Genomic DNA, 13,083 nt, shown 5'->3' with positions numbered 1-13,083 from the left:
TGGCGTTCACTATGAAGATAGTAAGGTTCTCTTCTCCATTTGTGCTCTGATTTAGGATAGAAACAACAGCACCTTAATGGTTGATAGTTTCTTTCATCAGCAGAACCATGCAATTAGAGTTGATAGTCAACAGCTTCAAAGAAGCATAAACAGGATCCTCAGACCATAAAACAAATGTTCGATAAATAACACATATTTTCATTGCTGATTAGAAGCCTAATATAGATAGTTTAGCATCCTGTTGGCCTTTATTTATTTATTTATTTATTTATTTATTTATTTATTTATTTGTCTAAGTATGTTGTTCTCTAACTGTAACTTCCTCATTCCTTATTATGCCTTAGCATTTGCTGGTAATTATCTTTTTAGTTATTTGCACCACCTATTCTAGTTGTTTTCCTTCATTCTGTTTCTGAGAAACTTAATTCGTAAAACCATGCAGTGCTGAGGAGGCCCACTGATTCCCATCTCAGTTCAACCCTGAGTATTGCGCTGTCACTGGTTCCATCATGGAAAGTACTCAGAAGCACGTGGCAAAGGCAGGGAATGTCCTTCCCGAGCCGTGCAGACTTAGGCTGCCTTCACCACCCCTGAGTGTCCTTCCCAGGCTGTGCGGACTTATGCTGCCTCACCACCCCTGAATTCCAAGTATACGCACTAGTTCAAAAACAGTGCATTTTATTTGTACATGTTGATCAGCAACAAATACATGCATATTCCATATGATACTGCAGATCTTAATTTTCCCTAGACATTTTAAACCAACAGTGTGGTAGAAGCACCAGCATACTTTGGAAAACATTCAGGAAAGGCAGGTTCTGTTTAATGATCTTATAGGTATTTGAGAGACCACGTGACACTGGACAAACCATTTATAAAGGTTTTGTAAAGATATTTGTGGAATATGTACTTTAAAACTGTAATGTTGACTTCTGTAGAATTAACTACATTTTAAAAGTCTGCAACTGTTTTATATTTGAAAGACAATGAGGACCATAAGTTACATAAGTCTTTGTGTTTTTGTATGCATATGTGTGTTTATAAATATATAAATGCATTTCCTATTGTATTTTATGCCTTTAAAAGTGATAAATGTTATGAATTTGTTGTTACCTATTAATGATCTTTGAAGATTTTTGTATACCTTGCTGTTTATTAAAAGTAATACACATGGGTGATTTTACTCAGTTTTATTTTCCTGTTTTTTTAACAAGGCCCAGAGCATGTTTTCCTTTAGTGTGGCTGTATAGAAGGCATTTATGTGAGTGTCTAAGCTCACTGAGGTCATTCTCTATGTTCTCAGGAGGAATTAGTTTCAGCTAGCAGTGATTATTATGGGATAGCCACTCAAAAATGACTTTGTTTCTCTAATGTCATTAAGAGAGCAGTTCAAGATCTTCATACAATGGTTCACCTCACAGATTTCAGTTAGGTAAAGAAGCTGTCACTGATGCTGACACCAGGGAAATAGACTTTGTAGAGAGGATATCAGAGAGTAACTGAAGAGGCTGTCATGGAAGACAACCCTGACTCTGAGTGTCAAAGACGGTGAGAATTCAGATATCCAAGCTCAGAGGGATCAAAGTGAGTCTTAATTGCGACATAAAACAGCCAGTATTTTACTATTTGTAAAATTTATGGTGATTTATTTTGGAAAAATGTACAACTTTGGTTACTAAAAGGAAAGGTTTCAAACAGTGCTCAAATGAAATGCTGGCTGCATACAGAGATAAACAAATCTTCTACACTTTGACATTTACATGGTTGTTGCCCTTTATGTATTATCTTACACATTCATGAACTATATAGTAATCTCATTGCTGGAAATGCTGATAGCAAGGGACAGCAGAGTAAAAATTTGTTTAAATGTGCCAGCATTGTATAAGGTTTTGTTTTACTTATGCTTAGCAGAGGTACATAAAATAACAACATAGCAAATAATCATTTGTATTTCAATTTTAAGGATAGCACTGATGGTCTTATGGATTTTAAGGATAGTTTTATGTATCTGAAGCACATTCCATGTTTGTTTTATTGAATGTTTATTTAACCAACAGTGAGAAAATCAAAAGTTCATACCGAGAAACTTTTGTTCAACTAAATGTGAAATACAATATAAAAAGATAGGTTTCATGTATATCAAATAAAATACATATCTGAGTCATCATATATTTATGAACTTTGGGGATATCTCATATACTAAATGCTAAATGATTAACTTTTAAATACAGTCAGCTCTCAGTAAATCGATTTTGAATTATTTATGATGTAATAGAAACATTTTTGTCTTGAACCAGATTTTCCTTTTCTCACTGTGGTCTTTGTATGTGTATCCTTTAGGAAGAGATACTAATGTGTTGATAATGTAGTAATGATGAGGTTGAGCAGCAAACCAGACATCATTCTGATGCTCTCTGATACACAGCAGCAAAAGGAAGCATTCTTAAATCTAGTTCTTTTTATGGAATAACCATTCTAACTCATCAGTGGTTGGCTGCAAGGTTGGCTGTATTTAGAGACTGTGATTTAGTTCTCTCATTTTATTAATTTCTTTAAAGCCTAAAATGGCTTCCTTTAAATGTTTAAAGGAAATGCAGCACCTTAAGAACTTAGAAGTGGAAAAGGCTCTTGATGTGCTCTGATATAATGTTACTTTATCTCTCCTGGAAGCTAAGCGAAGCCAGTCTATCAGCAACTGTGTCCACCTCTCTGAGGCTTTGCCTGCTACTAAAAGCGTCCCGCTCCTCCTCCATACCGTGAGCGCTCTCTTACCTGGTCTCTCTTACTCCTCTTGCTCTCACAGGCTGTCAGGTACTGTACTGTTGTCTCATGTGTCCTTCCATATCCCCTGGCTTCTCCCTCCTGCCCCAGACCGAGTTTCCTTCATGACTACCAGTCACACTCAGAAGGCTGTCTGTTGCACTTGTGCTAAATTTCAAAAAATATTAATTGTTGTTTTTGTGTAGTTCATGTTTAGTAGCTATTTAGGTAGTCAAAAATTCTATAATCCTGCTAGTTATCAGATTCTTGGCTATAATAGAGGTTTTAATTAAAAAACAAAACAAAACTAACCAGTGCTAATTTTCAAGACATTTGTTCTTAGACTTCACCCAGTTAATTCAACTGGATTAAATTTATGTGTATTTTTTTTTCTAGCTCAGCAAGGTGAATATAGTTAGTAATAATCTATTGTATATCTTGAAACAGCCTGAGTAGGGTGTTTTGAATGAACTTGTCAAATAAATGATGAGGGTGATAGATACATAAGTTATCCTGGTCCAATGTCACTTCTCCCACATTGTCCATGCATCAAGATGCCACACTGTGTCCTGCCACTGTGTGTAATCACCCTGTGCCAGTTACAAAGGAGGGTGTTGTAATACCACAAATAAGTTTTCTCATGTTTTGCCCAGTCACTTCTCAAAGGGAATTTACTTTATGTGTTGAATAATTAAATCTACAAAAAGATATTTCTCAGTGATTTTAAGGTGAATTAGATCTTAAGAGGGAAATGTTTTCATGTTCCTTTTATGTTCTGAATTATGATATAGATTAAGATGTTTTCAGTACTGGAGATAGTGTGAGTACAGTTTCTATAGCTCAAACACTGGAACACCATTGTAGCTTGGCAAAATAAAATCAAAGCTTAAGTAAAATACCATGAGGGAAGAAGTTAGTTTTAACTTATAATAGGGATTATAATGTTGCTTAGAAACTCTCTTTAGTAAACACTGAATGTGAAAACAGTAAGGCCTGCCAGCATTGGAAGGGGGGACCGTCAGGTAAGTTGCTGCTGAGTAGTAAATGCTTGCAGATTAGCTTGTCCAGGAAAGGCATCTTCTTAGAGGTGATTAATGAGGCATTGGAAAGAATTTGCTAGGTATTAGGCTAATTGACACCAAAAAGAAATCATTAATGTAAAAAGTTTTATTTGTTTCTCTATTTTATTTCCATACTGTTACATTTAAGTTTTTTTCACTTGTTTTTCTGGAATATGTTCTCAGAAAAAAAATTCTTCCTATTAATATCTTCATTTGTAAAAGGTTTGTTCTTATTCAGAGTTATATTTTCATTCACACAAATTTTTGGTCCATATATATCGTGTGTGTGTGTGTGTGTGTGTGTGTGTGTGTGTGTGTGTGTGTGTTTACATGGCACCAGCAGAAGTTGAGTAACTTTCTGCAGTGACTCTCAGCTAGGAATGGTTTGGCAACATCTGGAGACATTTTTGGTTGTCTGGTAGGTAGAAGCCAGAGATCCTCCTCAGTATCCTCACTGAGAGCAGCCTATACCAGAAGATGGTCAAACCTAAAGATCTATTGTGCAGATGGGCAAATAGCCCTGCAAAGTGGAGCAGGCTGGAGCAGGTCTGTGTCTCCCTGTCTCTGCCATCTTCACTGCTTTTATAGCAGGGTGACTTTAAGGACAAAGTGCTGCTGCCAATTGATGTGACAGGTACAGTAATGAGTGCCTTCTCGGTCTGACTCCAGGTGTCCTTTATTAGTTAGTATGATACCATTGTCCTTTGTGACTGTCTTGTCAGTAGACTAGGCTGAGAGAAGTGAGTATCCATTCTACTTGGCTGGTAATTTGCAGCATGGTTTGTGTTCTGATGTACCTCTGAGTGGATGGCTATCTACTTACAGCTAAATGATAAGTCATTTCAGTTCTCCTTCTTGCTGGCTACAAGGAGGTTTGTTTTGTTTTGTTTTGTTTTTGCTTTTCTTTTAGTTTCACTGTGTCAGTGGTTGCCAGTTTTGTTTTTATTATACCAGAAGTCCTTGTTTTGGTTTCTAATCTGTGTGAGTCAACCCACCAGAATTGTAATAATAGAAACAATGGTAGTAGATCTGGAGGTGTGGGAAGCAAATGGCATTTGAATTTGGGGAGAGTCAAAACGACCCACTTCCATTAATATGCATAGTCTGTGCACCTGGGAAGTAGGTTTGACAGCTGGGGAGTCCCCTCTCTCTTTCATGAAAACAGTCCCTCCTGCTTGTCTTGCAGTGTTACTGTTTTCTCTGTTGAGACATTTATCAGTCTGTAGCATTTGCATGCTATGCAAGGGTAGATTTTTCTTTTTTCTTTTGGGAATATTGTAATGGTTATAACTAACAGATAGACTGTCTTCCTTTATCCCAGTATATGGGACCTAAGGGGAGGCCTTGCTGAGCTCCACGGAAGGGCTTCCAGTTAGGACCTGGACTAACTTACTCTCAGTAAACATGACCTTGTGGACATTGAGAGTGTTAGATGGAAAGCATCTTCTGGGCTTTTATAAGATCAAGTTGTACTTTTTAAACCAGGACCTTACATTCTAATTGTGCTTTTGCATCCTAGCATGAGGATAAATGGAACATAGAATTTTTGCTTATTTAATAAGATGAAATAAGGAAGTCTGTAATTAAAGAGTGAATGAAAAGTAGGCAGACATCTGGAGAAAATAGAAGTTAGCTGAAGAACATACACATTTACTTCAGTCATGCTGATTCTTCTCAGTGGGGGTAAAAGCCACGAATCCTTATGATCATTTTGCCGATGGTTTTAGTGGAGCTTTAGAAAACAGTGGGTTAGGAATGGTGTTGAGTAACTACATCCTCAAGAGACAGGAACGTTAGTGCTTTTGATCGGGTGTTATTAGACTTCACAGAGGATAAATGAACTTGGAGTCTGAGGCAGAATTCTGCTCTTCAAAGTGATTTAAACAGAAATTGTGTGACATTTAAAACAGGATGCATCAAATCTAAATTTATTGCACAATTGTTTTGTAACTCAGTTGTTCTTTTTTTTTGTTTGATAGGCAATCCTGTGTCTTTACATTTTACATCAGTAGTAAAATCATTTTCATTAGTTACAAAAAGGCCGGACACAGTAGAATGGGAGCAGCCTTAGCCCAACGTGGACTTTCTTCAACAACAACATGCCAGCAGAGGGAGCCCAAGACCCATTAGGAAGGAAAAGGTGTTAAAGCATCATTTTCCTGTCCATTGTATAGAGCTCTTGCTGAATACAGTGTAACACATACAGCAAGGAATGTGGCTGTTCCTTTCCTTCCACTTCTCTCGCCCATTCTTCCATTCCTGCCATTTCCAGTTCTTTCTGCAGGCTTGGATTTTCTCCATCTGAGAAGTCCCTCTTAACAGTTTTGCAAAAACAAAGCCTTAAAAGATGTATTAGGCCTGCCTTTTGGGAAGGCAGACAGCTGGTGGTAGCAGGCTCTGTGTCCTCCGTCTGCTGTGCTGAGGACCAGTGGGGACACTCTAATTTGGAAGCCACGGTGCTGTGGCTGTGTTGCATCCCACCAGATGGCGATGTTCTTTATCTTTACAAAGATGCTGCCAGAGTTGGCTCAGTTCTTATTTACTTCTGCTCAGAACTCAGAAACTGGCATCCACCAGTATTTGGCACCAGGCTTCAGAAAAAAGAAAAAAAAACCCTCTCTTCCCTCTGTCCACAATTATTTTTGGCCAGTTATTTTTCAGGAAGTTTGGAAGCTCTTGGGCTCCCTCTACTGATACAGGAGTGACAAATAGAGTATTGTCATTTTACCATCTTGTGAAATAGAGTAAGAGGATAACTGGAAGGCCTGGCCCTATAGTGTTTAGGGCCTGGTGCTAAATATTCTAGCAGACCTGTGAAAAGAGCCTAGACTTTGCTTTGGAATGTATAGGCAGACTGCAGTGTGTGCATATGCCTTGTGTGACTTCTATGGAAAAATACTCAAGAGAAGGCAAAGATGGCCTGGGAAAGATGAGACTGCTCCTTCATGCCATCTTGACCTATCTTTTTTCTCAGGTTCCCATTATCATCCATCTTTAAACTATGGTCTAGTTGGAACTTTGGTTCATAATGACAACTCACACAAAGCTCATAGTTTTGAGGCCTTGTAATGTACTAGTGTAGTAGAAAATGGAATTTTCATTTGGGTAGAAAAAAGCAGAGCAGCAACCATTTGTGGAAATCCCAGAATCATCCTGTGTCCACACATCTCCTCAGCTAGAGTAAACCTTTCCTGTGGCTTATATGCAGGTGGGAAGACTTCACATGGGGTGAGCATCACCCATTGAGTGACTCTCCATTTCAGCTGAGCAACCAGGTGACATAGTCAGTTCAGATAATACAGGCAGAGCTTGGGAGCTCTCTGTTTAAAATGTAGTAAGGCTTTAACTGATTTATTTTTTTCGTTTTTGGAAAACATGGTGACATGGGTATGGGGATATGAAGTTTTTTTGTTTTTTTTTTTTTTACCTCATCAGTGAGTTTGGAGCTGAGGACTGGCTTTGCATGCAGAGCAAGATGTATACATGCTTGGTAGCGTGGGCATGACTGACAGAGGACAGGGCTAAGATTAGCAGAGGGGAGTGAAGAGCAGGAGGAAGAGGGAAGCAGGTGCCAAGAGGATCAGTGTTGCTGAGACTACCGAGAGTGGGAACTCCTGCATTGTGATTAGGGATCGGGGTGTGAGGTACGGGTGACACAGTGCAGGTGAGCACAGAGTTGGTTGATGGCCCCCTTTTAGAGGGGCCTCTCTGACAGCTTTGTAGAAAATAGCAAACAGAAGGAGCCAGTGCCTAGTTATCAGACTACTCAGATGACCTGGGGAGAAGGTGATACACCTGGGGCTGTGGGTGGAAAGGGAGGGGTAGGGGGCCGTGACTGGTCTTAAAAGATCCAAATCAACTGTGCTAGAAGGGGACCCATTCTCCAAGGGAGTAGAGGATGTAAAGTATCAGCAAGATTATCTAATGTTGAGTGCTCGTCTTTGGTTTTCCACTTTATACCATGTAGATCATTTTTGTGCTTAGTGACTAGTTCAGCTTTGTACATTGTAATATGAGTATTAACTAGCATTTTATTTTGCACAGTTGTACATTATCTATTAGAAGAACTAGTACAGTTGGAATTCCTGTTTCCTTTCATCTTAGTTTAGTGTTGTGCTCTCCTCAAGTATTATTTATTTGTCTATGCACTTCCTACATGGCTGAGTCTTTCCTTCCTGCTAGGAGATTTCAAATGACTCAGAGTTATCAACCATCTTTGTGTTATTTTCTCTTGCTCCCTTCCTTCACCTGGAAAACAGAAGGTTAACTAGAATTAAGAAAAACTTACTCACAGAGTGGAATGTTACTGATAATGAGCAGGAAGTTGGATGATGTGCATGCAGATTACTTTACAGTCTAGTTGCTAAAAAGCAATCTGAAACTTAGTGTTTTAAATCAGTTAAGTGTGAAATGGCCTGTATAATCTCCACCCCAAGTCCTGTGTGTTTTGTGTTACTGCTTTCAGAAGTGGAGGAGTTCCAACAGGCAGAGAGCACCCCTGCAGCTGACTGTGACTATCTTGTGGTAGGACAGCAGCAGGTGCCCCGGAGCAGCAGCACCTCTGACATCACTGAGCGCTTGTACTCCGACTCCTCTCAAGGTATGTAGAAGCTTCAGTTGTTTGCTTAACTGATTGATTAATTGTGAGGACAGGGTTTCCCTCTTTTTCTGTGGCAGGCCCAAGACTCAGTTTGTTGACTAGGCTAACCTCGAACTTGCAGGTCCTCCTGCCTCTGCCTCCCAAGTACAGAGAGATTTAATTGTCCTATGGCTGGCTGAGTCCTCAGTTATTTGTACAAAGCGATAGGTTTTTGTCTTGGGATGAGGGTAAGCGGAAGGTAGTATTGCTTATTACATTTATTCTAAAGGAGAGGAGGGAGGGAGGGAGAGAGAGGGAGAGGGAGAGGGAGAGAAGAGGAGAGGAGAGTGTGTGTGTTGCTAGTGTGTATATGTGTATGTCTGGAGGCCAAAGGTTGACTTGAGCTATCTTTCCTTGATGACTTCCAACCTATTCATTTATTTCGAGGTGAAACATTTTGCTGGTTTTTGAAAGCTTTCCAGTGAGCTCTAAAGAGGCCCTTGTCTCTGCCCTGCCCCAGGTTACAGCCCCATGCTGCCTCATCCTGCTTTTTCCATGACTCCTGGGGATCAGAGCTCGGGTCCTCATGCTTGCACAGCAGGCCCTTTACAGTTGAGCCGGCTCCCAGGCGCAGGTATTTACCTTGTATTTGACCTTAAGAATGAGACTTCTGGAAGTGAAACTGTGTTGCTATTTAATAGACTGGGATCTAGAGAGGAGTCTGAAGTGACTGGAATAGGAGGGACAGAGAGTGTTCCAGAGGAAAGACGCTAAGTAAGGCCCAAGGCAGGAAGAAAGCATGAGAGGCAGGGAGTCCGGGCTATGGGAAGAGCTGGAGGGGTTGGAATGGGAATGAAAGCTGGCCAGCTGTGTGGAGGGTTAGTAGCAGCTCACAGACTCCACTGAGGTGGGAAGGCGCCCTTTTAGAACAAGCACGGTGGTTTCTTTAGCTTTCTGCAGCCACAGGGTGTGGAAGGTGAGGAGACAGTCAGTCGTTACTGAAGCTGCAGACAGTGCTAGTGTATCTTACAGTGAAAAAGTAAATCTCAGTGTGTACAGTGTCTGTGAATGTGCCAGCCATTCCACTTTAGTCCCATGAGTCAGTAAGAAAGCAACCTGACTTGTTTTTCAACAGGTTCTCCTATGTCTTCTGATAGTAGAGTTAGCAGATGAGGGAGAAAGCTTTTCCTTAGAAATTCCCCTGAAATAAGACATTGTAAAAAGATAAAGATGAGAAAATATGTGCTCTGAAAACTTTCTGTTCTTTAAAGGGTTTTATGTTGTTCATTAGGGATATGAGTATATATGTTGTGGTAGAACACTTGCCTAGCATGCAGGAAGCCCTGAGTTTAATTTTGAACTATCAGGAGAAACAAACAACAACAACAAAAATTGCCTTAAATATTTGGGAGAATGCATCAGTTTCTTGGGGCTTTCCTATAAGAAAAAATTTTAATCCTTTAAAGTTTTAACAAAGTTCACCTGAGAGAAGAAAAGCTTCAGTGGTCTAGTGTGCAGTACAGTGTACTTCCTTCCTGAAGAGTTCAGACAGCATTGCTTGCTTGTCTAAGGGATCCCATTGGTCCAGGCTAGCCCTGAACTTGCAGCCAACTCCCTAGCATCCAGGTGCTAGATTATTGTCATGCACCACTATGTCTAGCCAAGAGGAGGTTTTTAAGTTCTCTGACCACATGCATGTATGAGGTAGTATATATGTGGATTACAATGATTTATGTATGCAGATTTCAAAACAGCGTATTATATGAGATAAACATGCAATTTTTGATGTGTAAAAATTTAAATTAAAGGACTATAAGACTACTTTGATTTTCTTAATTTCGTTTTGATGTTTTTCTAGGAACTGCTTTTACTTGTTAATTTCTTTCAAATTTATTGGCTCCAGATTATTCATCAGATGCTCTTATGATCTTTTCTTAAATCTTTTCAGGCTCTGTGGTGGTATTCCTTTTTAAGTCATTGACACTGTTTCTGCGTTCTTATGCTAGTCTTTGTACTCCATCAACACAGAGCTGTCCTGTGTTCCCTTCCTGATGCTCCCAGGCCAAGCCAGGCAGCCTTTGTCCAGTGCTGTCTTCACATTCACCTCCCCAGAGCCATGTGCTGCATGCTCCTGGCCAGCGGAGTATACTAATGGAACTGTGAGCCACAGTGAACAGCTTTCCATCTGCTCCGACTGAAGCTAACTGTGGGCTGTAGGCCAGCACTCTGGGTAGACTGGACCCTTAGTTGCTGCCAGTGCAGACCCATAATTCAACACCTTTATGTATCTTATGACATCTGGGTACAATGGTTTATCTGTCTGTTTCTGCCCCTGCCGGCGTGCCTGCCTGCTTGCCTATCTGTCTGTCTCCTATTTTACCTTCCGAAACATTCATTTTATTATTCTTACCCCATCTCTAGGTCAAAAGGTAGAACATTTGCAGAATTTGAGCTCTTCAGAACCCAAGTCTGTTCAAGAGAGTAAAGGACATGTGACACATGAACATGAAGGAATACCAGTAAGATTTCTAAGAGAACTTCCCTCTGCTGTGATAACCAAGCATAAAGTATACAATGACAATGAATTTATTGATGGTAGTTAAAGTTTTTCCCACTTAGGTTGATTAGCAGTCCAAATAATCTTGAAGTCGCTTAAGAATGTACTTGCTTTGCATGTAAAATATAGTCATTCTACAAAGATGGTGATACTGCCTGAGGTAGAATTTACTTCCAGATTTCATGTTGTACAGTTCACTTTTTTTTTTTTTTTTTTTTTGGTTTTTTGAGACAGGGTTTCTCTGTGTAGCCCTGGCTGTCCTGGAACTCACTTTGTAGACCAGGCTGGCCTCGAACTCAGAAATCCGTCTGCCTCTGCCTCCCAAGTGCTGGGATTAAAGGCGTGCGCCACCACCGCCCGGCTGTACAGTTCACTTTTGAGCAGATCTCCTATAAAACCTTCATTTCAGAGTCCCATTTCTGTATTTTACATGGGATGGTGTACCTGATCAGTATTCCTAAAGCGTATTTGGGTAGTTCTGATTTTTTTAAAGAAGGCATTATTTAGCAAACAAATACAAAGTATAAAAAGAGACAGCCTGTAACTCATTCTTTAAGATAACCTCTATTTGTGTTTTAAAACCTCCCCCGTCCCACTTGCTTGGAAGATAAACAGAGTTGAGTTCTTGTGTTTCTGTGTTTAAGAAAGACATGTGCCAGCTTGGTTGCATAGCTGTTTCTTTGGCCACTAGTTTGGTTGTTTTGGTTGTTGTTGTTATTTGTTTTAGTTTTGGTGTTTTGTTTTGTTTGATTTTCAAGACAGGGTTTCTCTGTAGACCAGGCTAGATCACAGAGATCTTCCTGCCTTTGCCTCCAAAGTGCTAGAATTAAAGGTGTGTACCATGGTGTCGGCTTTGTTTTCTCTGCCATTTGCATGTATGTTAATGCAAATGAGAGATAACATAAGCATAAACATAACATAAACATGTTACTTAGTTTCTGACATTTTTTAAGTATTCTGTGGGTGCTGTGTTGTTCACTCAGCTGCATGTTTGTAGATACCCACAAGTTATTATATAGCAGTTAACTCATTTGAACTTTCTCTGCTGTAGGATAGCTCACTATGAAACTATCACTATTTCCCTATTTTTCTGTTGATGGCATTTAGATTCTTTCCAGTGGTTTGGTTTTCTGAAAGATGCAACTGTGTACTTTCTTAGATATTTCTCAAGCTCTCCATGTTCAAATGTTCAAATGTTTCTCTGTGTGACTATCTCGAAGTAGAATTATTAAATTAAGCAATAAAAGATTGTTCTTGTCTATAAAATGATGCTTCTTCCCCAAGTATTTATATCTCTACCAGCAATGAAAAGAGCTCTCATAAGCACCTTGTGTTGTCAGACTTTTGAAAGTTTTGCAAGTGATGCATGGGAATGGGATATCATATTTGAATTTCTTAGATTACTAAGAAAGTTTAAATTTTCATGTTGATAGGCTGTTTGTTTTATCTGTGAAATGCGAGCCAGTGGCTTTTGTTGTTTACTTTATTCCTCTTACTTGTATTAATTCTTTGCATAGCCTGAATATGGTCTCAGGTTTTATTTTGACTCTTATCATAGACATCTTCCCTATGTGTGCCTGCTTTTTACTCTGGTGTCTTTGGTAAACACAAATCCTACTTTTTAAATATTCTTTAGTATGGTAGAATTTTATGGAATTAAAACATTTCAACTGCAAAAGGATAAAGTATTCCTTTATTTTTATTCTATAAAATGCTTTACTTTTGGTCCACACTCTCAAGTCTTTTATTCACCTGGAAGTGTCTTGTTTATGGAGGGAGAGGGTGACCCAGACCTTCCCCCCAGCTGCATGTCTCTAGGTTCCATTTATTGAATCTAATTTTTCTTTATTGATCTGAAAGATCACATCTCTGTCATATGTACTGTTTCCTGAATATATCAGCCTTCATTGTGTTCCTCCGGTGTTTTGTCTCTGAACAGGACCACAGCGTCTTAACAACTATAGTTCTGATTCCTTTTCTTTCTCTCCTGACCTCTTCTGATGGAAATTAGGTTTTGGACTACCTTTTCTCTCTGTACTGTTGAGATGCCTTCTGTCTCAGTCAGGGTTTCTATTCCTGCACAAACATCATGACCAAGAAGCAAGTTGGGGAGGAAAGGGTTTATT

At 39.5% G+C, this 13,083-nt stretch overlaps 1 protein-coding gene across 4 annotated transcripts in view; it reads left to right on the top strand.

Annotated features, from left to right (window-relative positions):
* Positions 1-13,083, top strand: part of Ralgapa2 (Ral GTPase activating protein catalytic alpha subunit 2) — a 270,234-nt gene that overhangs the window by 92,037 nt on the left and 165,114 nt on the right. For 3 of the 4 annotated variants that reach the window (XM_029536074.1, XM_029536073.1, XM_029536076.1), the window contains 4 exons: positions 2,671-2,811; positions 8,287-8,421; positions 8,921-9,034; positions 10,822-10,919. In XM_029536074.1, the coding sequence (XP_029391934.1) occupies positions 2,671-2,811; positions 8,287-8,421; positions 8,921-9,034; positions 10,822-10,919 (488 nt within the window). The remainder of the gene's footprint in view (positions 1-2,670; positions 2,812-8,286; positions 8,422-8,920; positions 9,035-10,821; positions 10,920-13,083) is intronic. The other variant, XM_029536075.1, reaches the window with a different exon arrangement.

Source organism: Mus pahari, chromosome 3, assembly GCF_900095145.1.
Source record: "Mus pahari chromosome 3, PAHARI_EIJ_v1.1, whole genome shotgun sequence".
In the NCBI taxonomy this organism is placed as follows: Eukaryota; Metazoa; Chordata; class Mammalia; order Rodentia; family Muridae; genus Mus; species Mus pahari.
This window is presented reverse-complemented; position numbering and strand designations above follow the sequence as displayed.